Source organism: Fusarium vanettenii (genome assembly GCF_000151355.1).
Source record: "Fusarium vanettenii 77-13-4 chromosome 4 genomic scaffold NECHAsca_3_chr4_2_0, whole genome shotgun sequence".
Lineage (NCBI taxonomy): Eukaryota > Fungi > Ascomycota > Sordariomycetes > Hypocreales > Nectriaceae > Fusarium > Fusarium vanettenii.
The window spans coordinates 1798724-1823693 of NW_003315879.1; the positions used below are offsets into that span (position 1 = coordinate 1798724).

Consider the following 24970-nt stretch of genomic DNA (forward strand, 5'->3'; position numbering starts at 1 on the left):
GCCTACACGTGGATTTGAGTTTTGTTTCGTGATACAGTATGCAAGGGTGGTTAATGTTTTTGAGTATCGAGTCCTAACATGCCAGTGAGATCTGAAATGCGAGAACATACGTGTCTAGATGTTCTGAGATCGAGATTCGGGGGTTTCGAGCTGAGTCGAGAAGTTGATGGATGGTGTGAGTGAGGGAGATGTTCTTGGTGTCTCAATTGTTGAGTAATATGAATTTGCGAGGGAAGTCGGGACGATGCATGATGAACATCGCAGTGGGAACTACGGTGTATCATAGTCGCAGTAAGTCGGAATACCTGTCTGTGATTTTGGTAGAGTTTAGGTAAGTCATTGATTGAGGGTGGCTGCTGTATCATGAAGCTATTCACATGTCATGACCACATTGTACGAAACCAATCCACAACCAAATTGAAAGATACGAAAGCAGCGAATATACGAATACTAAATAGCACACACACACACACACACACTACGAATAGCCCAAAGAAATCCCAAGTTCAACTGAAGTTGGCCAGACGTTGTCAAAAGGCAAGTCTAGGGTAAGCCATATCCGGCAAGCCCCATACCGAAAAAACCCCACACCCAGCCACCTTTAACTTACCAGCCACCTCGTGTGCTCCACACCCAAATACATCATCAGAGAGCCCAACCTCCTCGGCCAAGCACGGCGCAAAGCAGGGCCCAATCGCCAATTCAGCTACCAAGAAACCGGGAATATTCCCCTTTCTCCTATCATGGGGCGGTAAAACGCGTTTAATACGAACCAGGAGAAAAAGAAAGTGACGTGGCTGTGAGAGGTTGGCCTGTTATATCAAATCAATCTTTTTCCCTTGCCGGGAACTTGCATCCTGCACTTCCAATTCATGCAACATACCACGCCTCGAGTCACTGTGTGACAAAGAACAAGCCATTCACGTCGTCGAGTATCATCCGTTTCCAGAACAAAGGCGAGGCAAACAAACAAACAAACAATTCTACACTCGGCCCTTTCGTCGCTTCTGCTTCAGAGCTTTGAGTCTGCTTGCTCCCCCTCCCCGACAAGTCAAACCACCACACACAACATAGCATCATCATGCGGTGGATATCCAAAGGTTACCTGGCCGCAGCAACGGCTGCTCTATTACCCATAAACTTTGTCTCTGCGCAGACATGGAGCAGCTGCAATCCCATGCACAGCTGTATGTCTTTCCCACACCCCTAGCTCCATCATGACAATGCTAACACTCAATCTTCATAGCTTGTCCCGCCAATGACGCTCTAGGCATGGCCATCAACGTCGACTTCACAAAAGGCTCGGTCAACTCGTTCGCCGCCTCAGGTTCCCCCCAATACGACGACGAGGGCGTAGCCTTTACCGTCGCCAAGGGTGGTGATGCGCCTCAGCTCGCTTCGCTCTTCTACATCATGTTTGGCCGTGTCGAGATCACCATGAAGGCCGCACCCGGCGCCGGAATCGTTTCCTCCCTCGTCCTCCAGTCCGACGTCCTCGACGAGATCGATATCGAGTGGCTGGGCGCCGCCAACGACGAGATCCAGTCCAACTACTTTGGCAAGGGCCAGACCACGTCGTACAACCGAGGCGAGTTCCACGACGTGACAAACACACAGGGCGAATGGATCACCTACACCATCGACTGGACAAAGGACCGCATTGTGTGGATGGCTGCTGGTACTGTTGTCCGGACGCTCAACTCTGGCGACGCCGAGGCCAACCAGTATCCCCAGACCCCTATGCAGGTCAAGTTTGGTGCCTGGGCTGGTGGTGATCCCAACACAAACGCCGCTGGAACTGTCAAGTGGGCTAGAGGACCGACCGATTTCAGCCAGGGCCCTTTCACCATGCACGTCAAGAGCATCGTTGTTACCGATTACTCCACCGGCGACGAGTACAAGTACAAGGACAACTCGGGTTCGTGGGAGTCAATTGAAGCCGTTGGCGGTGCCGTCAACGGCAACGAAAACGGCGAAGCCATGACCGTAACGGCTACTGCCGAGGGTACCGTCGCCACAGCCGACAACAATGTCCCTGTTGGAGGTATCGCCGAGGACGGCAGCCCTGCAACTGCGACGCAAACCGGCTGGCCTTGGACTGGTACTCGACCCTCCGGAGGTGCCATCCCCAGCGGCTGGAGGCTGAACGCCGAGGGTAGAATCATTCCCGAGGAGAACAGCGCCTCGAGCTTGATGGGACCCTACCACACCGTGCTGGTCCTGGCATCTATGCTGGCCGGCATCATGACCTTTACCGGTAGATTCATCTGATGAGTCTACTCCGACTCCCTTTTCAGACGACTTGAACTGTATATGATACGACCTGTGGCGCATACTGTCTGGCACATGCCCACACGAACATGGACAAAAACACGGATGATCTATTACGATTTTACCTGGTCTCTACAAAGGAACGAACGACCAGGGCACGAGAAACTTGGGATTTGCATGTCACGAACAGGAGTTCTGGACATTTATTACTACCATTATTAGCATTGACATTTGCGACTTGCATTTGCATTTCAGCGACGGCGTTGTGGGCAAAACAGAACACCCAAGACGATAGATAGACTTGATTTGACTTGACTTGCTGGATATAGAGAAGACAGGCATTTGTACATAGTATTACTGTCAAACATGACTGGCACATTGCCTAGAGCAACATGAAAAGAATTAGACACATACTGCACTCAAAAACATATCAGACCTGATGCGAACAGTCCATGTTGACCAAGTCCACCTTCATAATGTGACATTGACCGAATAACTTGCCTCAAAAGACATTCACCATCATCTCACAATAACCAACAAATACTTCTGCTATGATCTGTTCATTTGTTGGTTCTAGAAGAAAATCGATGCCAATGTTCTAATATAGCCAGCCACCAAGCCAACCAACCCCTTACTGAGACGTTATAATTGAGACCTCGTTGGAGACCTCATCCATCCCTTTTCCCACCCCCCCCAATTCCACGAGGCGCTTCTATATACGTGGGTCTCGTCTCGTACTAAGGAGATTTTCTGCCGCCGTAAACCCCAATGCTCCGTGAATAATTTCGCCGCTCAGCGCCTGCCTGCTAGTTCATCGATTCGCGGCCGTTCCACCTATATGCCTCATTAGCAACGGATACCTAGGTGTCCAGGTACCCGTGCTGAGCTTGCGCATGCGTCTGTGTGCTTCGCCCTTGCACCTGTTCTGTCTCCGCTCGCCGGTGTTGAGAGCACCTCCCGGTCGAGTATTCCTACAAGAAAAGAGAAAAAAAGCGACCAAAATAGTAAAAACAAGAGTATAAAATGCAATTGCAAATCAAAGTAGAGCAATCTTTTGATGTGTCGTAGGACGGGCGTCGTCCAAGCCGGATCAGAAGGTCCAGTCATCCTCATCTTCGACCGACTTGATAGCCCATCGGAACTTGTCGCGGAGAGTCTTGGAGAAGAACTTCTCAATCGGCACATCAAACTTCTTGGAGAAGACGACGGTGAGGCGAGGATCGATGTAGTTCTGTGCTGGGTTAGCAAAGTTCGAATACACACATCAAAGGCACTTACAATCTTGGAAGTTCCAAGAGCTACTTCCTTGTTGCCATCACGGTCCTCAGCCTGCGTCTCGAGCACCTTGACACGTTCGTCGAGCTTCTCAATCGCCTTGATGAACTTGTCGACCGTGGGACCTCGGCCCTCAGCCTCAACCTTCTTGGTCTTGTTCTCCTTCTTGAACTTGGCCTCGAGCTCCTTGACAACCTGGAGTCGCTCCTTGAGCTCCTTCTCAGGCATCGGCCTCTCCTTGTTGGCCTTGAGCTTTTCGTTGTCCTTCTCGAACTTCTTGGTGATTTTGGTGCGTTGCTCCTCGATCAAGAACTGCTGGTGTTCCTTAATCCACTCCTCATCGAGGTCTTCGTCAAGCTCAAACCAGGCTGCGCCCTTCTTCTTCTTCTGGGTCGGATCAATGTCAAGAATCATCTTCTTTGTCCGCCACTGCTGGTACCGAAGGCCCTTGATCTAATCGGAGTCAACATGCTGTCCAAAAGCTCGAGTATCACCAAACTTACCCTGTCACCCAGTTTCTGCATCTGTTGCTCATGACCGGCACCGACTGTCCGCTTGTGGTTGCAGAGAATAGCTACTTCACGGTTGCAGTCGTTGTACAGCTTCACCTTCTCGGCGACGCTGCCGCGAGACCGAGGATCTTTGCTGAGTCCCTTCAGCAGCTCCGACATGGTGAAGGAGGCGTTGTAAGTACGGAAAACCTTGGCTGTCAGGCCCGGCATGTAGTTGGTCAAGTGCTTGTTCAGCTGAGTAGTCTACAGAATTATTAGTACGGCGTCCATAGACAAACACTAGTTTAAAACTCACGGTTAGGCGGTCGAACAAGTCATCTCCCTTGGTCTTGGGCGCCTTCTTGAAAAGCTTGAGGTTCTTGAAGACCTGAGGCTCGACATGGGCAGTCTCTCTGTATGGGATACTGTCCTTTCCGAGGAAATCGAACGTGACCTTGTTCGGAGGCTCGAGGGTGATGTGCTCGTACTTGAGCGAACAGCAACCCACAGTGTCGGCTTCGTTCTCCGTATCCTTTTCGTTTCCGGCTCTGAGAGCAAGTCTGTCGATGAGATACATGGCCGTGGCTCGCTGACGATCCGCCATAACCTCACTCTTCAGCTCCTTGGTGTAGTCCTTGCGAATCCTGTCGATGTGCTTCTTCAACTCTCGTGCCTTTTCGAACTTCTTGAAGTCGCTCTGTCCCTTGATATCACTGGCAGCACCCAACATCACATATTTGTAGTTGTTGTTGATGTTCTCCTGCCACATGGCGAGCCAAGTGGCTTTTTGATCATGCTGAACCGCCTTCCACTGATGACCCTTGGGGGGATCTGGGATCTTGGCTCCCTTGCCGATGTTGATGGTGATCTGCTCGGGAGTAACTCGATTCTTGACCTTGCCGGTCTTGGGATGCTCGCCACGACCACGGAAGAGACTTGGAGGTTCGACTCGAAAGTTGCCAACCTTCTGCTTCCTGCCGTCCCACATGCAGTGAGTGAAGGGAGCCTCGAGGGCTTCCTTCTTTGCCTTGGCAGCCTCCTTCTCTTCCTTGGTCATGTTCTTGGTCTTGTTCTGCTCGGCCTTGGCGAGCCAATAGTCGGCAAGCTTCGTGAAATCGCACTTATCCAGAGACTTGATCTGCACCTTTTTACCGTCGGCGTCCGTTACACCATACTTCTTGCAGTACTCTTGGAAATCCTCGAAAAAGTTCTTGCGGAAGACGGGGTTTTCCATATGATGCGACGAGGCAGGGGTCATCATAGCCACCCAGAACGTGGCGACTTCTTCGACCTCTGGAGCAAGGTTGACCGGCTTGCCATCGTAGATCAGCTTGATATGCTTGGGCATGGGCTCATACTCGGGTGGGAACAACACGCCGTTGTGCTCCAACGTGTTCCACTTGATGGAATCGTCCTCCTTCTTTGGCTCTAACCACCAAGCAAATTCTTCCTCCTCCTCGCCGCTCTCCTTGGCCTTCTTGGAATCTGTCTTGGAGTCCGCTTTCGCGCCCTTCTTGGCGGGTGCAGATTTGACCTTCTTGGAGATGGGAGCATCGGAATCAGACTCTGCCTTCTTCACGCCATTCGATTTCCGCTTCGCCGCGGTTCCGTTTGACTGGCGCCTGTTGGTTGACTTGGCGAGAGGCACATCATCGTCGTCCGACTCTTCCATGATGGACTTCTTGGGGGTCGGCTTCTTGGTCCGTTCCTTGGCACGTATCGCCTTGGCCTCCTTGTCGGCCCTGCGTTCGATGGCTGCCTTCTTTTGCACAAGCTTCTGTCCCAGGGGCTGGTCATCATCAGAGGATTCGGGTAGAGCAGTCTCCTTGTAGGAGGGCGGGAGCTTTTTGCCGCGTGCCTTCATGATTGGCTCGTCATCGGAGTCCGATTCGGCGACCCTCTTGTTTTGTCTTTGGCGTTTTGCCTGTGATACCATCGTCAGCAAGAGTTGGCCCCACAGCAGGAATTTTCTGGCACCTGGGGAGCACGAACCAGAGGAGCACCATCTTCCGAGTCAGAATCGTTGTCCTTGTAGTTGACCTTGGTGATGGAGGTACGCGATTTGCGCTTCGTGGCGCCGTTGGTTACGGGCCCGTCAACGTCCATCGGGTCATCCTGCACGGGACCGTTGCGGACCGACAGCCCAACGAGCTTTGCGGCGTCGCGAGGCATAGAACGGTCCATGGCATCGTCTTCGGCGCGCGAAATCTTGGACGAGGACACTATGTGGGAGAGAAAAAGACTTTGTTAGCCAACTCGCGCGCGCTTGGGGGAGGAGAGGAGGCCAGGAGCACGCCGGGGGAAACTTTGTTTTGAGTGCAGATGGAGATGGACGCCAATGATGAAGAACTGCAGCAACGCAGGGGCAGGAAAAAAAGGGTAGAAAAAAACGCGACTTACGTCGATTGCCGTTGACCCTAGCAAGAGGGCGATCATCGTCGGAGCTCGAACTCATGGCGCTGTTGGGGGTTGAATGCGAATGCAGTTGTCCGTTTCTGCGGGTGGCCGCCTGGCAAAGTGCGATGAGGTCAGGGACTAGGATCTCAGATGCCAAACCGTGACAAGGGAAACGGGAACGAGAGCGAGTCGATGCGAAGGATGAGGGTCGAATGAGACGAGGAAGCGTCAGTAAACGACCCCCCCAGGGCCTTGCAGAGGAGAAGATGATGGGGGTGAGGGGATTCGCGAGAGCGTGGGAGCGAAGAATCAGCGACAATGGAATCTGGGAGAATAAGTAGAGAACGGCGTTGCTTGGTTTCTTAAGGTCCAGGGCGACGGGCACGGGGAGGCGAGGCGACAGAGAGACAAGGCAGTGGGCAGTGGCACTGGAAGGAAGGCAGGCACGCCCCGGGCCGAAAGCTCACTGGCTGAAGAGACCCGACTGGGTCGAAGAGGTGGGCGACTTTTGGCGGTACGCTTCCCGGGGAAGGCAAGTGCGTGAGCAGGCCTCACAGTTGCAGCGACGCCAGCGACGCCAGCGAGTAAGAGATGGGTCCAGAGGAATGAAGGGGAGGATGTGATTGGCTGAGGGGAGAAGCAAGGTTAGGTTGGTTGGCTGCCGGGTCAGTTGGAAAAAGGATTGAAGGAGAGCCTTGGGTGCCTTAGTCATGGTTTGCTGGGGAGATGGAGATGGAGCTAAAATGAAGATTTCTGTCCACGTGACTTTGCGAGTACACGTGACGAGCCTTTTTCGAATGGAGCTCTCAGCGCGGCTGCCCGCTAATTTACCGGGAAAATAGCGACGAGAACAAAACGCTTTGGTCCGCAGCAACCAATACACCTCATTCCGACCTTACACGACCCCGACCGATTCTCCCCCCATCAATTGATCCGTATATCGTGATCAATTGGGCCACCGTTGGCAGAGGCTCCCATCTCACCGTCCTAAACCTCAGTCACGATGCTGTCGCGAGCCGCCAGACCAGCTCTCCGAGCTGCCGCCGCAGCTCAGGCTCGGTAAGTCCAAGTCTTTCCCTTCCCTCCGGCTGCCGGGAGGGACCCTCTTTCTCTGGCCCCCCAAGATTTTGTTGCCGAAGAAAGCTTGCCTCCGACCCTCGGCCACCACGCCGGCCTTCGACACCTACAATTACATGACGGATAGCAATTGATTAAAGAGATGGAACCTTGTTTGCTGACAACGGCCTTTTTCGCGCTTCCAGGGCCGCCGTCCCGAGCTCCGCCGCCACCTATGCGACCCTCCGTGAGATCGAGGACCGTCTCAAGTCGATCCGAAACATCGAAAAGATCACCAACACGATGAAGATTGTCGCCTCCACCAAGCTCACCCGTGCCCAGCGCGCCATGAACAACTCCCGCAAGTACGGCCAGACCTCCAACGAGGTCTACGAGTCGGCCGAGACCAAGGCTCTCGAGACCGAGGACAAGAAGACCCTCATCGTCGTCTGCTCCTCCGACAAGGGTCTCTGCGGTGGTATTCACTCTAGTCTTGCCCGATATGTCCGCCGCCAGGCCGCCGACCAGGACTTCGACCTCGTCATCATCGGCGAGAAGGCCAAGGCCCAGCTTGGCCGAACCAACGCCAAGTCGATCCAGCTCAGCTTCGCTGGTATCGGCAAGGACGTCCCCACCTTTGCCGACGCCCAGGCTATCGCCGATCAGATCGTTCAGCTTCCCACTGAGTACACCGACATCAAGATCCTGTACAACAGCTTCCTGAACGCCCAGAGCTACGAGCCCTCCATCATTGAGGCATTTTCCGAGGATGCCATCACCCAGTCCCGTGAGTTTTGCGTCGAAAACTGACGGCGTTGGAATGGTATATTGACAATTTTGTAGCCAACTTTTCCGCTTTCGAGGTTGATGACGAGGTCCTCTCCAACATGCGCGAGTACGGCCTGGCCAACTCCCTGTACTGGGCTCTTGCCGAGGGCCACGCCTGCGAGCAGTCTGCCCGACGAAATGCCATGGATGTGAGTATCATGAATGTCTCAGTGAAATGTCCCAATGCTGATAATTCCCGCAGAACGCCTCCAAGAACGCCGGTGAGATGATTAGCAAGTACCAGATTCTGTTCAACCGTACCCGACAGGCTGTCATTACCGGAGAACTGGTCGAGATTATCACTGGTGCCACCGCCTCGGAGGATATGTAAACAGTGGGAGTGCAAGCCGGGGTGTGACGCTTCCCTTTGTATCAATGCCAGCGGGTTCAACCACGCCGTCCATCAGTGTGTGGTTCTCCCGCCCCAGTGTATCAAAGCCTTCAATAAATTCCTTAGTAGCTCACACTCCCCAAGCGTGGTAGTGAGAAGAGAACAAAAGAAAAAGAGAAAGGAGTAATTGATGTTGGAGAGCATTTTTGAACAAGTTTCTAAAGACATTGCTATGTACACACTGCACTGCCTATGTGGTTTGAAGTCGTCTCCTAGAAAACAGACCTCGATGTCCGTTTAACGCCGAGCATCCACAAACACGGAATGACGATTCCACCTCCGAACCTGATATAGGTTGCCTTGCGAACAAGGAATTGAAATATAATGTATACCATGCGCCAGATGGAAAGGAAAAAAAAAAGAGACCCTAGGAAATGGGTATTGCCTGACACCTCAACTCGACTCACATCTCGCCCTCACTGTCACGGTCCTCGGCGTAGCTGACCCTCGCCCGACGATGCTTGTGCGAAGACTCACGAGCAAACTCGCCCAGCCCAGGAGCAGGAGGATGGTCCCTCTGGTACTCCGCCCGCAGCGAGGCAGCCTCTCGATCCCACTTTTCAACATCCCGGCTCCAGGTCTGCACGGCGTCAGCATGACCACGCCTCTGCTCCATTGCCTGGTCTTCGTAGGGCTTGCGCTCCTCGGGAGTTGCCTCCTTCCACATTTTGGACGTCATGATACGGACCTCGTTGGGCACGGCGCGGCCTGCCTTGCCTTTGCGGTTGTCTTCGCACTTCTTGCGGGCCACGTCGAACAGGGCCTTGCTGTATAGAATGTAGGCGTTCGCTGCCACCTTGTTCGGGCGAACGGGCCGCTCGCCTAGTTTAGAATGTACATGGCTGAGCAACTCCTGTTCGTATGCTTCTAGTTTTGCTCGTCTCGGGTCCTTGGTAGGTTCCTTGCGCTTCCTTAGTAGCACGGAATCCCGTGGCAGAATTAGAGGTGTTGGGACCTCGATGGGCCCGATCAACGTCTCCAACACCTCTGAAGCTGCCCTCAAGCCGGACAAGTAGGCACCATGAACCGTCGCCGGATGGGTGCCAATAGTGTGTTCGCCTGCAAAGAAGAGGTTGCCAACAGGCCGTGCCATCACATCGTAGTCTTCGGGTTGCATACCTGGAGCAGCTGACGAGTAGCTCCCTCTGGCAAATCGATCGGAACCCCAGCGGGTGACCATCGCCTCAACGGGATAGGGAACATCTGAACCAAAAACACGGCGCAGAACCTCTGTTGCCTCGGCGATGAGACTGTCGTTGCTCGAATGCTCAGTGTCGAAGCCTGCCTCACCAGCCATCAGGGCGATCAGACAGGGGAGACCCGTTGTGTTGGATACATTGAACCACTGGAAGAAGCGGCCACGGTTTGTTGCGTAGTCTTTCTGCGAAGTACTGTGCCGATTCGTAGAGTCTCTCAGCACACCAAAGATGTGTCGGTCATTCTCCCAAAAGACCTTGTCGTAAACAAGCACAACCTTGTTCAGGATGCCGAACCCTAGACGCTCCACAACGTCAGTCTTCCACGAAGGAAGAGGCGGGTTGAACGCTATGTTGTTTTGCTTCAGCACACCAAGAGGAATAGTGCAGACAACGGCATCAGCGTCGACGACTGATCCGTCCTCACACTCAATCGCCGCAGACGGCATGCCCTCTCCCACGTGGTAAGATATGCTCTTGACAGGGAATTTGGTCTTGAGGTCCAGTGAGGTTGGACATTGAACCAAGCCACGAGCCACGCTCTGATAGCCGCCGACGACCATTGTGTGACTCCCCTCCCACTCGTTGCCCGCATCGATGTCCCATAGGGGAAGACTGAGGTTGTGCAGACCAGTTGCATTACTGTATTCTAGATTGGCAATGTGCCAGTTGATGAGGCGATGGTCCTGGGCATTCAGCCCGACCATCTGCTTGTATTGGGAAATGGCAGAGTCCAGGACGGATCCTAGAGTTGCCCCCTCTTCGTTCACTGCTGGAACTAGGTCGATGTTATCTCCCTCGGCCGAGTGATCTCGCAGTGTCCAGCCCATCAGCTTTGCCTTCTCGGAAGCCTTGATCGTGGCCGGAGTCCCAGGCTCAGTGTGTACCCGACCCGTTAGCTTGTCTGATGACACCGGTATCATGTTGACCTTTGCTGGAACATTCTGCTGGGCCACTGGAGGAGCGTCTGGCTGTGCAGCGGCAGCTTCCTCTGCTTGTATCATCGTCTTGCTGCCGTCTCCGGGGCTGTCCCGGCCTTCTTCAATGAGGTCCCGCCTGCCCTCAATGAGTTTTGCCGGTTGGTTCTTGTGCTTGTACTCGCTGACTCGGTCTAGACAATCATTATATAGCTTCTCCACAAGCTGATCTCGGACAGGATCTACAGGTTTCCCATTGCTGTCGTAGATTGTAGTGTCTGCTGTAAGCGCGTGGTAAGGCAGGCTGAGCTGCCCGCGTAGAAGAATGTTGATGGGATTTCCTCGTTCAAATCCAGTGATGATCATGCCGCCCATCTCAGCAGTGTGCCGCTTTCCTTTGAAATCCGGCACGGGTTCTTTCGGTCTGGTCTTGAATTCGCGAGAATACACTCTGCCTCCTACCCGGCTTCGTCCCTCGAGAACCACCACACGCGGTGGCGGCTCACCTCGCTCGCGAAAACGGTCAGCGTACTGCGTGAGCAAACCTTCTAGTTGTCTGGCACAGCCAAGTCCAGAGATGCCGGCACCGATGATAGCGATCGTCTTTTGCCTCCTAACGACTGGTGCACCATTCTCATCGACCCCAGGCTCAGAGACTTGAACGCATCCATAGTTGATATAACCTCGACGAACAAGCCAATCGTAGCAAACACTTGCTGCATCAAACCAGCGTGCGTTTGCACACCCGACTGCCTCTGGTCGAGTAACACCGATCCAGGGCCGTTTCATCCAAAGGCGTAATATACCGTTTCTGATGTTTAGGTAGGTTGTGACTTGTGTGTAAGAGATGTGATGGCGTAGGAGAAGGTATTCCTCCGGGTGCAGGGCATAGGGGTTGAGTCGACTCGACTCTGCCGCCGCGATGCACTCTGAGGCATACCTTGACGACGAGATATCGGTGGGAATTGATGATTTCGGTCGGATGTTGAAGTTGTAGCGCTCTGCTTCGTTATGAGATGGCGATTGTTGGTGGGAGGAAGGTCGTGTGGGAGGCTGGTCGTCGACTGCTTGATCTTGGAGGCTCTCAGCTTCGACTGGCGTTGGGGTAGTAGCCTTGCTCGAATCAGTCGACGGTATTGACGAAAGGTCTGAGAGGTCTGCGAGGGAAGAGGGAAAGGAGTCGACGGCGGCATCGATGGTGTGTAGTAATGCCGAGTCATCGACTTGTGGTGTTTCGTCCCTATTGCAGAGTCAGTAATCGAAGTCGAGAACCGAATGCCACATCTTGAGGGGGATATCGGTAATGAGATGATGGCACTCACTCAGCATCAGCGGCGACACTCGACTGGTCATCAGACTCAGCGGCACTTTCGCTGTCAACCTCCATATCCCCAGTCCATACTACTATTTCGGGAGCGACTTCTGAGGCATGCTCTGTCGAGGTCTGCCGCGACTGAGGCAGCGATGCCATATCGGGTGTTGTTGGAGGTGACATTCGGGTCTGAGCACTCGGCAAGACGACCGTGTCTGAGGTAGGCTGTGAGTCGAAGACGCACTTGTCCCCAAGGGCTCCCTTGCGGTCACCAATTCCCGTCCTAAAGGCTCGCCCAAAGTCTGTCCCCATAGCGGCGTTGGTTCGCGAAGCAGTTCTCGGGGATATTGGTTGGTGGCGAGGTGTAAAATGACGATACGATACGATTATAGGGCGGGGTGGAGAGTATCAACTTCGACTATCGCCGCAAGGACTATCACGGAGTGAGATGAGAAAATTCGCATCATGCGCCGACATGGATGCCAATTAATGATCTGCACTAGTTCATCAGCCCATTTCCATTAGAGGCTTACAATAGGCATCGGGAGATGACTTACTGCACTCAGTGACAACCGCGTCAGTTCCAGTGTCAAGGATGATGGCCAGTGAGAGAGGAGACCTGGTTTGTAAGATGGCTATAGCTTCGGCGGTTAAACGACACTCGGCGAGAGACGATTAGTTCATGGCCAAAACTTGGATGTTTGGCCAAACAAATCGCCCGTTTCGTTCAATGACCGTCATCCGTTGTTGGTCCTTCTCGTCTTAGAGAAACTCCCAATCGTCAGCCATTGAGCCCCTCAGAATGCGGAAAGCAACGCTCGACTCTCGATCACGTGCGACACTACCACCGAATCAGATGCGCGTTTGCAGGTGGGTCTCGAGTTCATTCCAACGACATTGGCATTCATCGCCTCGACTTCTCACAATGACTTCAATGAGACTTCGTCTGTCCAAGTCCCCCCCATTGTCCGCGTTGGGTTAATTCCCGTTTTAGGAAATATTTCTATGTCGCTGGATTAGCCTATTATAATATCCTAATGCCTTTGCCACCGAAATTGCGCCAATCAGCCAGCCAGATGATTCCAGATATCGTATCGTACAGTCGCTGACGTCTCAGCTTGTCGAAACGGGCGCGGGCGCAGGCGCAGGCGCGTTCTCCTTCGCAAACGATTCTTTCTCGATCGCCGCATCCATCATTCTATTCCCGCTTATAATAGATGTAGTGCAAATCACGATATTTCTTCGTCCTGCCGAGCCGTTAGATATCGCACCCAATCGCGGGGCAAATTGAGAACTGTGAGAGTACTTACCTTCCTCCTGCTTCGCAATGAATCTGAGAGCAGCAATTTCAGTAAACGTAATGCCGCCGACAAGCACGACAAACACGGTCTGCTTGTTGCCGCTTCCCGAGAGCAACGCCCTCGCCTTGACCGCCTTGTCCTCGCCCTTCTGGTGCTCATAGAACGTCTGACCGCGAACGTGCTTGACTGCCTCGTCGAATCCCTGCCATCCTTGCGTGCCTACTCCAGGAGGCACCCCCGCCGCGCTCGCGCTGTTTCCTCTTGTTACAGAGAGTAGATACTGCTTTTGCAGAATGCACTGTACAAGTCGGATTGAAAGAGGCGCGTATCCACTATACACATACGAGATGTCGTTCGGGTCGTCCTCCTGAACCTCATCAACAATGAGACGCAATTGTTTGCGTAGATAACTGTAGTTGGTCTTGTTACCAGTTGCTCCCGTGTTGCCTGGGATGGGAATCATGCCAGCCAATGGTGATGACTTGGACAAGAAGAGCTGCAGCTTCTCGAGATTGTTGAGTGTGAGCAGGTGCTGATAGCCGTAGCCTTGGAGAACAAGCCGTCTGAATTGGTCAAACTCCTTGGGCCTGATGCCTCCTGATATGCACGAGTAGATGCAGAGCAGCCTCAACGTTTCCCGCATAGGGGCATCTCGTGCAATCAACTCCTCGATACCATCGAATTGGCTCGACGGATCAGCACCTGCAGCGAGGTTCTGTTGTACCTCCAAGAGCCCCTTGAAAAGATCCGTCCGAGTATGCTTGATAATCTCTTCGGCCAAGCCAGTGTGGATCCTTGCGCTCTGTTGCTCTTGTTGATACCCTGGTAGCTGACTGACAAAGTCCTTGAGCTCCGCAATGGTCTTCGTCTTATGTTTACTCTCGTAGTCGCTCTGCACCTTTTGAAGCCGCCTTGCAACTTTGTTGAGCAAGCTGCCAACTATTGCAAAGTTTGCGTCTCGCAGTTGTTCGTAGAGTTTATCGCTTGAGTCTAATTGAATCGTTCGCTTGCGGCTTTGTGATGTTGCTGCCGAAGATTGTGCTGGCGCGCCAACCACTGTGGTATCGACCTTGGTCTGGTTGTTCTGAATCTCAAACACCTCGTCGATGAGGCCCTCGTATGTGAGCTGAGTGAGTAGCGGTGTGACAAAGTCGACCTCACGGTCAATGATGATAACGCTCTCATTGGTTGTACTGGGGGTCAAGCCAGTCTTGTTGGCTTCTGTCGCATCCTCGCCGGCGAGGAGCTCCTGGCGCATACGTGCGAGTAGATCTGCGACACGCTTTGCATTGTCGCCTTTTCCAATGATGCGAGGAAATAGGCCATGGTTCTGCTGAATCTCCATGAGGGCTCTGGCCATGAGGAAGTTTGGTGTCACATCTTTCGAAAGGTAGAGGTCGCGGAATGAGTCGTCGAGCTCCAGGGACAGGACATCCTTCTCCAGAGGGAAGAAGGACAACGGCAGCTCAGAGATGTTTACATCGCCTAGCACGCCGGCCTCTTCCAGGAGCTTGTCGGAAACGAGGGTTCGTCGCGGGACCCAGAAGATGTGAAAGTCGTGCGCCGTCTGGCTCTCGCGCTGGACACGTTTGATCTGGGCTGAGCTTATGGTCAGGGTATTCTCCCAGTAATAAGAGTAGCTTCACAAACCTGCTATTGCCTCTGCATGACGGCCGCACTCGCCTCGGGCAATGAAGACGACATTGCGCTGGCTGGTGTCGACATTATCGTTCTCGAGGATAAAGAACTTATCAACGCCATACTCTTGAAGCACGGCGACTTTGACTATAATTCCGATTGGGCCGACGAGACTTCGATCAAGGACGACGTTCTTCTTTCCGCGAACCTAGATGGATCAAAGTGTGAGCTGAGGCAGCAGCCAGAATGAGGCTCGCGGGGCACGGCGGTGGGGAAGGAGGCTGCACATACACCTTCGAGGAGATACAGCAGGTCTTTCCGAGCCTTGTTGCGGATCTGCTCGGTGCTGAATTCCGTGCGAGGAGCCATGGAGGGCAGCTCGGCGCGGTTGGTGGGGGAGAGTTGAGAGACAGAGTGAGCGGTGGATGGGTATGGATGCGAGATGATGGGATCGAGGTCCGCCGTTGGAGCTTCCATCTGATGACGGCAATAAAGTGGGGAGCTTCCAGCCACTGCAGTCCTCGCTAGCGTCCACTGACCGGGACCTTCAGGCAGCGCCGATGGTGGGGCCGATAGCCGGAGATGCTTCATGTGAAGAACCTGGGACACCGTGTAGGTGTTGTAAGATCAAGATGGCTGTTGAATGATTTCTATGACTGAGAGGTTTGTTTCAGGTTTTCCAAGCAAGCCTTTCAGTTAGGAAAGTATGTGTCAAAATGCCAACACTCGAGGCTTGGTTCAAGGCCTACCCTGGGTCTATGTACGCTTTTAACAGCTAATAATCGAGTTCAGTATAAGAGCTAAGAGATAATGATAGCCTCACATGTTCTGATGCTGATAAGAAAACACCCAACAGGCCCGTAGGGTTCAACTTATTCTGTGCCTGATAGAGGGGTTGTTGTCAAGCCCAGCATCCATCTCTTGCTGGGCTCCCTGTTCAGTATTCGTGACAGTCCACAGCAACATAGCCAGTCAATTAACAAAACACAGCACAGAACGCTTCAGCATGCTATTGTAATGGCCTTGGAGCCTATTTATTCATTATGTGATCACAGTGCTTATGAGGCATCCGCTAGCTGCTTCTTCGTGATATCCATGCTCGGTCAAGTCCTTTTCACCTGACGCACTGTAGGTAGGTTCGACGCTCATAGACAGCCCAGCCGGGGCACGTATAAATCGGCTAAAATCTTTCAAAAAACGGCCGTGTTCCATCAGTAAACGAAAAATGCCATGCCTGTTTCCCTTGTCTCCGTCATCACACCGGTGGTCGTCCCAAACGCCAAAAGAATGCTGTGTAAATACCAAAGTCGGGATTTCTTCCGTTTTGCCCTCTGGGAGAGATATTCAACTCCTTTCCCCCCTCCTACACGGTGTTATCGTGGTAAAGGAACTCGATATCACGGGGTCGCAGCTTGTTGCCTCGTACAAAGTCCTCGTCACCCGGGGGTCGCTCGTTCTTGTCGTTGCTCGTCAGCATGCTCTGGATGCTCATGCAGACACTTTGGACGCTCTGGACAGGGCTCCAGCCCTGCTGGCCGAGCAGGTCGAGGCAGATGATGCCGTTGGAGTATATGTGTGGGTGCATAGGGATCGGACGGTCGGATCGTAGATCAAATGTGACTTCGGGGGGTTCTGGTTGAAGTGAGTAGGGTGTTTGGTGCGGGAGCATGGAAGATCCGTAAGCGTACCTATGGGGTACATCTTGGGGAAGTGAAACTTGAGCCGGTAGGTATGGCCCTTGTAGAGGGGGTTCTCGTCGAGGACTTGGATATCGAGGTACCAGTCGCCGGCAACGCTGTCGTCACGGTCCAGCAGCTTGATGCCGGGAGGCAGACCGTCCTTGTGGATCTGCGGGGCGCCAGATGAGCAGCGTCAGTTCGACTCCCAGTTGATCGGGCCAGGGAGGGAGGGAGGGGGAGAAGAGAACGAACCTTGCCCAGCTCCTTGACTAGGCGCCTGTCTCTTGTGGCTCCGGCCATGATTGACCGTTTTGGAATCTGCTTGGAGAGTCTGGGTATTGATTGATTCAGCGGGAGAGGCGTCGATGGCGATGATGTGCGGGTTGTAGGTGGGAGGATTTGTCGTCGGGCACGCTCTGTGGAACTGAGAAGCAGAAACACCACCTGCTGGGAGGGGCCGCTTGCGGCGCTGCACCCACATTGGATGCCCCAGAGGTACCTTTACGACCTGGCAACAGCCTCAAAGCCTGTCGCTTCTGCGTGGCTTAGCGAGGCTAAACAGTTGGCGGCTAGTCTCTGCAGAGGCCTCGACTCTGAATCTTTCGTTTGAAACATCGTCCATGTCTTGTTTGTACCGCCCTTTTCGCCAAAAGCTGCGTCCAGTCACTGTCACCTGGTGATATCATTCAAGCAAGGACTCGACCCATAAATCTGATCGTGTTGTACTATTGGATGGCGTCGATCATGGAGGCATTCAGTGAGACGTCCTGATGTGACATCCATTCACTGTTGGGCTCTCGCAACGCAAAATTACTTGCAACAGTGAATAACGTGCTTTACATTCATGCGAATAACATGCAGATGGTTACACTTTCAAGACCTTTGCTAGTGTCTACTCCAACTTCAAACAAGGCAATTCGCTGGCCCTGCAGACGCCAGCGGTTACAAACATGTTTGGGCCGTTTGTGACGTGGTCGGCCGACTTCCCTGCTGTTTGGTTAGGCATATACACTAGGAACAAGACTGCATGCTTCTAGCCCAGATGCATATGATCATCAGAGTATGTGGGAGACACTGATCATCAAGGAATCCAGATTCGTCTTTATTGATTATGTGCCAGGTGCAGCGACGTGGCAGAGTCGAAGTTCTGTGCCAGATATCACCAGAATCGAGCTTTAACGCATTCAAGCACGAATTCCCCGTCTTGAAGCAAGGATGGAGTTCAAGACCACCTACCCAATATACCCCGAACAATGGCATCTATATTCTCGCGTGCATACAATAGCCCGGTTTCACCTCCATGCAGCGAACAAGATGAGGCTTAGGTCGCTTGCTGTAGCTTGGACGCTCTGGGCCGGTTTCTCCGTTCGCAAGGAGAGACAAGGCAGGCGGATGAAGTGGTATAACTTAAAGCTCATGACAGGAATATGTGGTGAAATCATAAATTGCCCGAGGTTTCTGGACCTGCCAAAACGGGATCTAACTGCCTACTTAAATACTCCGGCAGATTTTCATCCGATGTTTCTAAGCGCGCATTAGATAGAATTACCGAATATGATACGAACAGGAGCACAACTGTAGCTCTTTAGTACCCAAAGAACGCCCTAAAGATCGAGAGGTGAAGGGCCATTCTAACGACTGCACGTCTCAGTTGCCCTCGAGTCGCTTATAATAATCCGCAGTATCACAAAAAAAAAATGATCTCGATGTTGCCCAAAATGAGGCCTCAAGGGTAGCCATGACCTGGCCAACATGAGTGTGAGATGCTGGATCGTCTTGCAACACTCACGAACCCAAGGCGTGAGATATACTATTCACCATTCTAGATGAACCTGAGATATGATAAGAGTGTACTATGAGTTTTCGACCTGAGCGGGTGTTGAAACGCTGACTGTACTGGATGGGCAGTTCCATGCAAGTTCCGTGGAGCCCATTGGTAGATGTGCGTATGCGCTCCATTACCCATGATCTTGGCCTACTGCGGGTAGATATTGCCAGGAGCAGTCAGAAGTCAAATAACAACTTGACTGATGCTGCGCTGGACGGTTTCCCAAAAGACTCGAGAGTTCGTCAATGACCTGGACATGCCTCGACAAGGCAACATGTCTTCGATTGACTGAGGCCTCCGTCAACATGGGATATTCAGAGTCATGAATAGCCATGCCAAGCTAGACAGCCTCGTAGGGCTGGATCCGTCTGATGAGGCATTCCTCCTATCCCCAATTGGAAAAGACGCAAGAGGCGAGCAAGGAACTCGGCATCCATATCCATCCATAGGATTGTACGAGCGTCGGTTGGGTCCAAGGGCTTGCGAACCTGGAAAGACAAGGTGCTCAGCCACACGGCGTTTGGCGAGAAAATGGATCCCGTTGCCATCTCGAAGCGGACCCTCTTCAGGTTTCCATTTTTTCACATGATGAATACGGAGGGGCCAACAAGGAGGAGACAGGACTGGGGAGGAAACTCTGGAGGTTGCCGGAATGCTTCATTGGCAGATTGGATGACAGACAATCTGACATGGCGCGCTCAGCCTCTTTGTGCAACGGATCGTTCGTTTCGCGGCTGCATTTGCGGCTGACTGAGCCACAGGCGTAACTGGCTCAGCCTGACGCATTCATCCATCCACCCATCCACATCCACATACCATGAGCGGGCTGGGATGGATGGAGCGAACGGGACACACTCCATCCCGAGAATCCTTGGATGGATGGAGGTTCGGTCGCCCCGCCAGGGCCGCACACTCCATGGATGACCGGTTCAGGGGGCGCTAGTGCTAAAGTCCCCTAACGTAACAACGGGAAAATGGTGCGCAAGGCACCTAAACTTTGCTGACGACCAGCAGCCCCAGCCCGGGCGGGCAGGGCAGGGCCACTGAGGAGGGGAGGCCGCTGCAGGGAGTCCGAGCAGGTCCATTCAGTTCAGCTCAGCTGTCGCAAGCTCATTAACAAGGACCTCCCATCCTCGTCCCCTCCATGCCCGTCGATATCCATCCATCCATCTCACCTACTTAGGTCCTCTCCCTCCTCCCTCATCCCCAAGGCTTCGTCGCCCTCTCCTTGGACTCTCCAAACTCCATTGTCGTACGGCAGAGCGCCTCGGCTACGGATACCGACATCGCATCAGCTTACGGGCTCGCCGTTTGCTCCCGTTGTATCTTTTTTTTTCAATCACCAAAAGCCCAACGGGAACTGGACGCTACCCCGCCATAAGTGCCACCATGAGCTGTAAGTTGCGACTATCCGCAGCCTCATTCCTCTCCCCGCTTTGGCGCCGTCAGCTTTTCTTCTTGTCCCGCCTCTCTTGCACTTGACATCGTGTTCTTGTGTTGGCAGTTCGGACCTCGTCGTCGCTGTTCCTTTACACACCTTCTGTTCCATTTGCTGACCATGGCTTCCACCTCGATAGTCGCAGGCATGCTGAACAGGCTTCACGGCCAACCCGAGAGCTACGATAAGAAGTACGCAACCCGAATTACCCTCCCTCGCTCCACCCGAGTCCAGATCCAGATCCAACAGAGCCTAACAATCAATCTTTGCGTATAGGGCCAAGTACAGATTCGGTCGAACTCTCGGTGCTGGAACATATGGTGTCGTTCGTGAGGCTGATGGCCCCACGGGCAAGGTGGCCGTCAAGATTATCCTGAAGCGAAATGTCAAGGGTAACGAGCAGATGGTCTACGACGAGCTCGAGATGCTCCAGAAGCTCAAGCATCCTCACATTGTCAAGTTTGTCGACTGGTTCGAGTCGAGGGTAAGCTCCCCCTCCCCTCATCTCCCCTCCACTGCGCTGCCACCTTGGGCACGTACCCCTCGTCCACCCACACATCAAGCTTACCCACCTTTGTTTTGCAGGACAAGTTCTATATCGTCACACAGCTCGCGACCGGCGGTGAGCTCTTCGATCGTATCTGCGAACAGGGCAAGTTCACCGAGAAGGATGCCGCCGAAACTATCAAGCAGGTCCTGCTTGCAGTCGATTTCTTGCACAAGAACCAGATCGTCCACAGAGGTACAGTACCGTGATGCGGGGCAATCATGATGTACCACACCAACTGACGCGGCTCAATAGATCTCAAGCCCGAGAACCTGCTCTACCTGAGCAAGGACCCCGAATCCGATCTCGTCCTTGCTGATTTCGGCATCGCCAAGATGCTCGATGGCAAGGGTGAGTCTCTCAAGACGATGGCTGGCTCCTTTGGCTATGCCGCCCCCGAAGTGATGCGCAAGGAGGGCCACGGCAAGCCGGTTGATATGTGGTCCATGGGTGTTATCACCTACACCCTGCTTTGCGGCTACTCTCCCTTCCGAAGCGAAAACCTTCAGGACCTGATCAGAGAGTGCACTGATGGTACCGTCGTCTTCCACGAGCGATACTGGAAGGATGTCAGCAACGACGCCAAGGACTTCATCCTGCACTTGATCAACCCCGACCCCGAGCAGCGCTGGACCAGCGAGGTAGGATGACGCACGTTGGCTGTGAAAGATAAGACGACTGACTTTTCACAGGAAGCCTTGGGTCACATCTGGCTCAGCGGCAAGAACGCCACCGACCACAACCTGTTGCCCGAGATCAAGTCGTTCCGCGCGAGAAGCCGCTTCAGGCGCATCATCGAGAAGATCAAGCTCCAGGCCCGAATCCAGAAGCTCAGGGATCTGGAGGAGGACCCCGAGAACTCGGATCTGTCGGCCATATTCAGCGAGGTCGCCAGAGCCAAGCTTGCCGACGACAAGGAGGAGAAGGAGGTGCTGCGCGTCACCGAGGAGGTCACGAAGGAAGCCAAGCGCCGCAGCTTCCAGGCTTAAAGAGAATCATTGCATTTACAAACTACGGGCGAAAGGCCGTGCGGCTGCATGTCATCAGCCGGATATTGAAAGGATTTTTGGGTCTATAGTTGATGCCGCCGGAACGGGCTGGTATGAGCCCGCTCGAAAGCGGACTGGGTCAGCAAGATGAGATGGATAGGAAGAGGCAGGTCATTACAAGTGATCATATCGTGTCGATTTGATTGGAAGCGTTTTGATTTCAGGCAATGCTTTGAAAAAGGTGACAATGAATGAGGAGGTGGTGAAATCAAGTCATTCATCTTTTTGAATCCGTTACTCGTTGTTGTTGTTCTCTATATAGAAGTGGTATCGTTGAAGCAACCAGCTACTCGCCCAATTTTTGCTGCCCTCAAGATCCAGTCTTTTCCTATGGGTATAACTAATCCTTTTTTAATAAAGATCCAGTCTTTTCTTGCCAAACCGGTACCTATACATATCCTATCATCCAATTCGACGCTCGTTTTCCTCTCCATGTTTCTTGCAAATCCTTCCTCGTGATATCGTTGAACTCTTTTTACATACACACATCCATACATACATACATGATTGAATAGAACAAGAACCGTAACCTCCAAGACATATGCCAACACCGAAAAGCATGGGAGAACTAGTGCAGTGGGCAAACTTAATCTACCAAGTCTGCCACGGCGCTCTCACGGAGCTCCTCATAGCGCCGGGCATCGAACCGCTTGCGTTCCCACCCCTTGGCCCGCAACCGCTCTATGCGAGCCTGCAGTTCCGGTGAGCGGCCTGCATCGATGGATGGATGTACGGGATGCACCGCCATGATAGAAACAGGAGATGGCGGCGTTACCTCTTGAGCGACAGTCTCAAGAAGCTCCGACTCGATAAAGGTAAGATGCCGGAAGACTTGTCGCTGCAGGCTGGTCAGAAGAGCGCTGTAGCGATGCACCGAGCGCGCATGGCGGAAGGGGTCGAATTCAGAGTCGGAGTATGAGACGGACTCTGCCGGGGCAGAGCGTGGGGTGAGGCATGACCGTGGGAGAGGGCCCGAGGGCCGGAGCGGCGCCGGCATGACGGACGGCTCGGCGTCAAGGGGATCAGGCGACGCTGAGCGGGCGGATCCCAGCAAGCTGCCGAGACCTAGGGTCGGTGAGTCGGGGCGCTCGAGGAGTTCGATGGGCATCTCGCTAAAAGTCACACGCTTCTTGCGCTTGGGGCGAGGCGTGTCCTGGATCGACGAGATGGACGAAGCCGGGGAGGCTCCGTGGGATGAAGTCCATCCCGATGAGGCATAGGAGCTGACCGAGCTGTCGGCGGAGTGAAGGCTGGGGAGGGTAGTGGTGGTGCCAGAGGGTCTGCGAAGGAGGGCTGGGCCGACAGCTGAGTCGGCAGCGTTGATGAGGGTGGAAGCGCGTTGGTAGTGATCACGGGCCTGGTGAAGGAGGGAAGTGCGTTTTGCAGAGCCTTGGTTGAGAGCGCGGGCGAGCATCTCCAAAGAGCTGGCAGCGTAGAAGTGAAGGTAGATGAGATAGGCAGGCTCAATGACACTCTGCATGATGTTAGTCGCCTATATGATGATGATAAATTTCAACAGTGACTTACAGAGTCCTTGATGTTATCCAAGATTTCACAACATCGAGTCGCACAGGGACGGTAGCGGCGGTTGAGATACTCCCTCTTCACGTCGGCGATAGCCTTGGACCATTCATCAGAAGTGAGAGGCATGCCATGTAGCGACTCTGAGAGCGACTGAGGGAGGTAGTCGGGCGACTTGACCTCGGCAGCCGAGGCGCGACAGGTCTCCTGGCGCATCGACATGGGCAGTGAGGTAGATCGAGACGGCCAGGTCGGAGTGGTGGCTGGAGGGATTGCGTGAGGCAACAGAGCAGCCATGACGGTGAGTGATATCCTACACAAGAGCAGGAAGAGGACTCGTATCCGGGGCTTAGAGGTCGAGACCTAGAGGCAGAAGTGGAGGCAGAGGCTGTTCCGGGGGGCGTTGCGATATAAGAGTCTGGACTGAGGGCGGCGGCGCGCGTGGCGTGGCGAAGGTTTGTGTGGCCAATATGCCAATATGTTGTTGCCCGTGATGGGTACAGTAGGTGGTTTGTCAATCCTTTCAGCTCTTCGTGGGTCGATCCTATGGGGGGGATAGATGGATGACTGGGGACCTGATGGGTAGGACAGAGTCTAAAGGCCTGTGACGTGCGAGATGTCTCTGCTTAGGCACCCGTCTCTCGGGGCAAGGAGGGGAGGGAGGAATCCGCGTCTGAGTCGTCCGGCGGGCTGATTGGTGAGACAATGTGTCAATAAAGGGCGGCGACACAAGGTGTAAGTGAGAGCAGGAGGTGGTGAGAGGGCCGGGCCGAGCTTGAGTGCGTGTTGTTGCGTCAAGAACCAGAGAGGAGAAGCAACGAGTGTGGTCGACTGATGAGCGGGCAAAGATGAATTTCTGAGAAAAAAAAGTCGATCTGTGCGGCCAAGGTGGTTGCGGGTAGTTAAAGAGATGACAATGGAATTCATAGACATCCGAAAGCGGTTGGTGTTGAGTATAGGAGCGCCACTTGGGCGAGCCATCTAGCCAGTCCAAAAAGTTGACCAGGTGATGAGTACAAACCAAATACTTCTAGCGTCGATGCCACTCTGTCGTCGGGAATACCGATCTCTGGGGAACGAAGATCGCTCCTGGGCTTGGTCTCGTCCTTGTGTCAGCGGCGCCGAGCTCTTGGCTGGTTGCTGGGTGGTGTTGCGACCTTGTCGTGATGACGATGATGAGTCGTTTGTTGGTGTAAGTGAAGGCTTAGTGTAAATGAGGGCGAGGCGAGAGGAACACTGGAAATGAAAGGAATTCTCTGAGCCCGTGTATTCGAACAAAAGAAGGTCAGGATTCAGGTCGAGATGCTATGAATCCAGGTTGTCATACGTTGGCCGTCGAGTAGGCAAGCAGAATAACACAAAGACATGGACACAATAGCCAGACACCACGCACACCACGCTCTCACGGGCACACACACACAAACCCGATGATGACAAGTTTAGCCTCTATTTTCTACCCTCACTCGAGGGAGAAAAGTTGGTCTTATCATTTTCTCAGCTGTGCCCCATCCGACGTGTCGGGTTCAAAGAGAGACACCGCTGCAAGGGATTTTGCACACTAGTTTCCTTTCCCCTGCTCCGATGGGGAACACCATGGCTAGCAAGTCTCGCATGAAAAAAAAGGAAGACGATCAAAAAGAAAAACCCACGATCTTTGCGGAGCTCGACTGGTCCGGCTAGGGCCTAGGTGCGGCGCCGGCCTTCCGAGAGATCATCCTGACCTTCCTCTCCCCGCCGCGCGCCGCCCGTACCCGGCAGACCCACGCTTCGCCTGAGCCCGTCCTTGTCTCCAGGTGGGTTTTTTGCTCTCCCTCTCCTCAGGCTTGGGCCGGCAC

General features: G+C 53.5%; 8 protein-coding genes across 8 annotated transcripts; 3 read left to right on the forward strand and 5 right to left on the reverse strand.

Annotated features, from left to right (window-relative positions):
* Positions 1 to 1081: 1081 nt before the first annotated feature.
* On the forward strand, positions 1082 to 2271 carry NECHADRAFT_79097 (uncharacterized protein; the record flags this gene model as incomplete). Its single annotated transcript, XM_003051685.1, has 2 exons — positions 1082 to 1187; positions 1247 to 2271. 2 exons carry the CDS (start codon positions 1082 to 1084, stop codon positions 2269 to 2271), a joined length of 1131 nt encoding a protein of 376 aa, XP_003051731.1.
* A 544-nt stretch (positions 2272 to 2815) lies between these two features.
* On the reverse strand, positions 2816 to 6492 carry NECHADRAFT_68424 (uncharacterized protein; the record flags this gene model as incomplete). The annotated part of the gene is made up of 6 exons (XM_003052135.1): positions 2816 to 3502; positions 3550 to 3999; positions 4050 to 4301; positions 4354 to 5961; positions 6030 to 6279; positions 6434 to 6492. 6 exons carry the CDS (start codon positions 6490 to 6492, stop codon positions 3362 to 3364), a joined length of 2760 nt encoding a protein of 919 aa, XP_003052181.1. The 3' UTR covers positions 2816 to 3361.
* An 807-nt stretch (positions 6493 to 7299) lies between these two features.
* NECHADRAFT_60177 (uncharacterized protein) lies at positions 7300 to 8871 on the forward strand. The gene is made up of 4 exons (XM_003051686.1): positions 7300 to 7493; positions 7697 to 8277; positions 8334 to 8467; positions 8521 to 8871. The coding sequence occupies exons 1-4, from the start codon at positions 7438 to 7440 to the stop codon at positions 8647 to 8649; spliced, it is 900 nt and encodes a 299-aa protein (XP_003051732.1). The 5' UTR covers positions 7300 to 7437; the 3' UTR covers positions 8650 to 8871.
* Positions 8872 to 9112: 241 nt separating this feature from the next.
* On the reverse strand, positions 9113 to 11821 carry HDMA2101 (uncharacterized protein; the record flags this gene model as incomplete). The annotated part of the gene is made up of 1 exon (XM_003052136.1): positions 9113 to 11821. A coding segment is annotated over one exon (2709 nt), but the record flags the coding sequence as incomplete, so codon positions are not given.
* A 1249-nt stretch (positions 11822 to 13070) lies between these two features.
* NECHADRAFT_68428 (uncharacterized protein) lies at positions 13071 to 15442 on the reverse strand (the record flags this gene model as incomplete). The annotated part of the gene is made up of 4 exons (XM_003052137.1): positions 13071 to 13381; positions 13445 to 15034; positions 15086 to 15281; positions 15365 to 15442. 4 exons carry the CDS (start codon positions 15440 to 15442, stop codon positions 13248 to 13250), a joined length of 1998 nt encoding a protein of 665 aa, XP_003052183.1. The 3' UTR covers positions 13071 to 13247.
* Positions 15443 to 16436: 994 nt separating this feature from the next.
* Positions 16437 to 17052, reverse strand: NECHADRAFT_79102 (uncharacterized protein; the record flags this gene model as incomplete). The annotated part of the gene is made up of 3 exons (XM_003052138.1): positions 16437 to 16705; positions 16762 to 16921; positions 17005 to 17052. The coding sequence occupies 3 exons, from the start codon at positions 17050 to 17052 to the stop codon at positions 16437 to 16439; spliced, it is 477 nt and encodes a 158-aa protein (XP_003052184.1).
* Positions 17053 to 19736: 2684 nt separating this feature from the next.
* Positions 19737 to 21910, forward strand: NECHADRAFT_100099 (uncharacterized protein). The gene is made up of 6 exons (XM_003051687.1): positions 19737 to 19976; positions 20158 to 20209; positions 20295 to 20502; positions 20604 to 20760; positions 20821 to 21206; positions 21258 to 21910. The coding sequence occupies exons 1-6, from the start codon at positions 19970 to 19972 to the stop codon at positions 21552 to 21554; spliced, it is 1107 nt and encodes a 368-aa protein (XP_003051733.1). The 5' UTR covers positions 19737 to 19969; the 3' UTR covers positions 21555 to 21910.
* A 160-nt stretch (positions 21911 to 22070) lies between these two features.
* On the reverse strand, positions 22071 to 23432 carry NECHADRAFT_100100 (uncharacterized protein; the record flags this gene model as incomplete). The annotated part of the gene is made up of 2 exons (XM_003052139.1): positions 22071 to 23106; positions 23142 to 23432. 2 exons carry the CDS (start codon positions 23430 to 23432, stop codon positions 22201 to 22203), a joined length of 1197 nt encoding a protein of 398 aa, XP_003052185.1. The 3' UTR covers positions 22071 to 22200.
* Positions 23433 to 24970: the final 1538 nt, after the last annotated feature.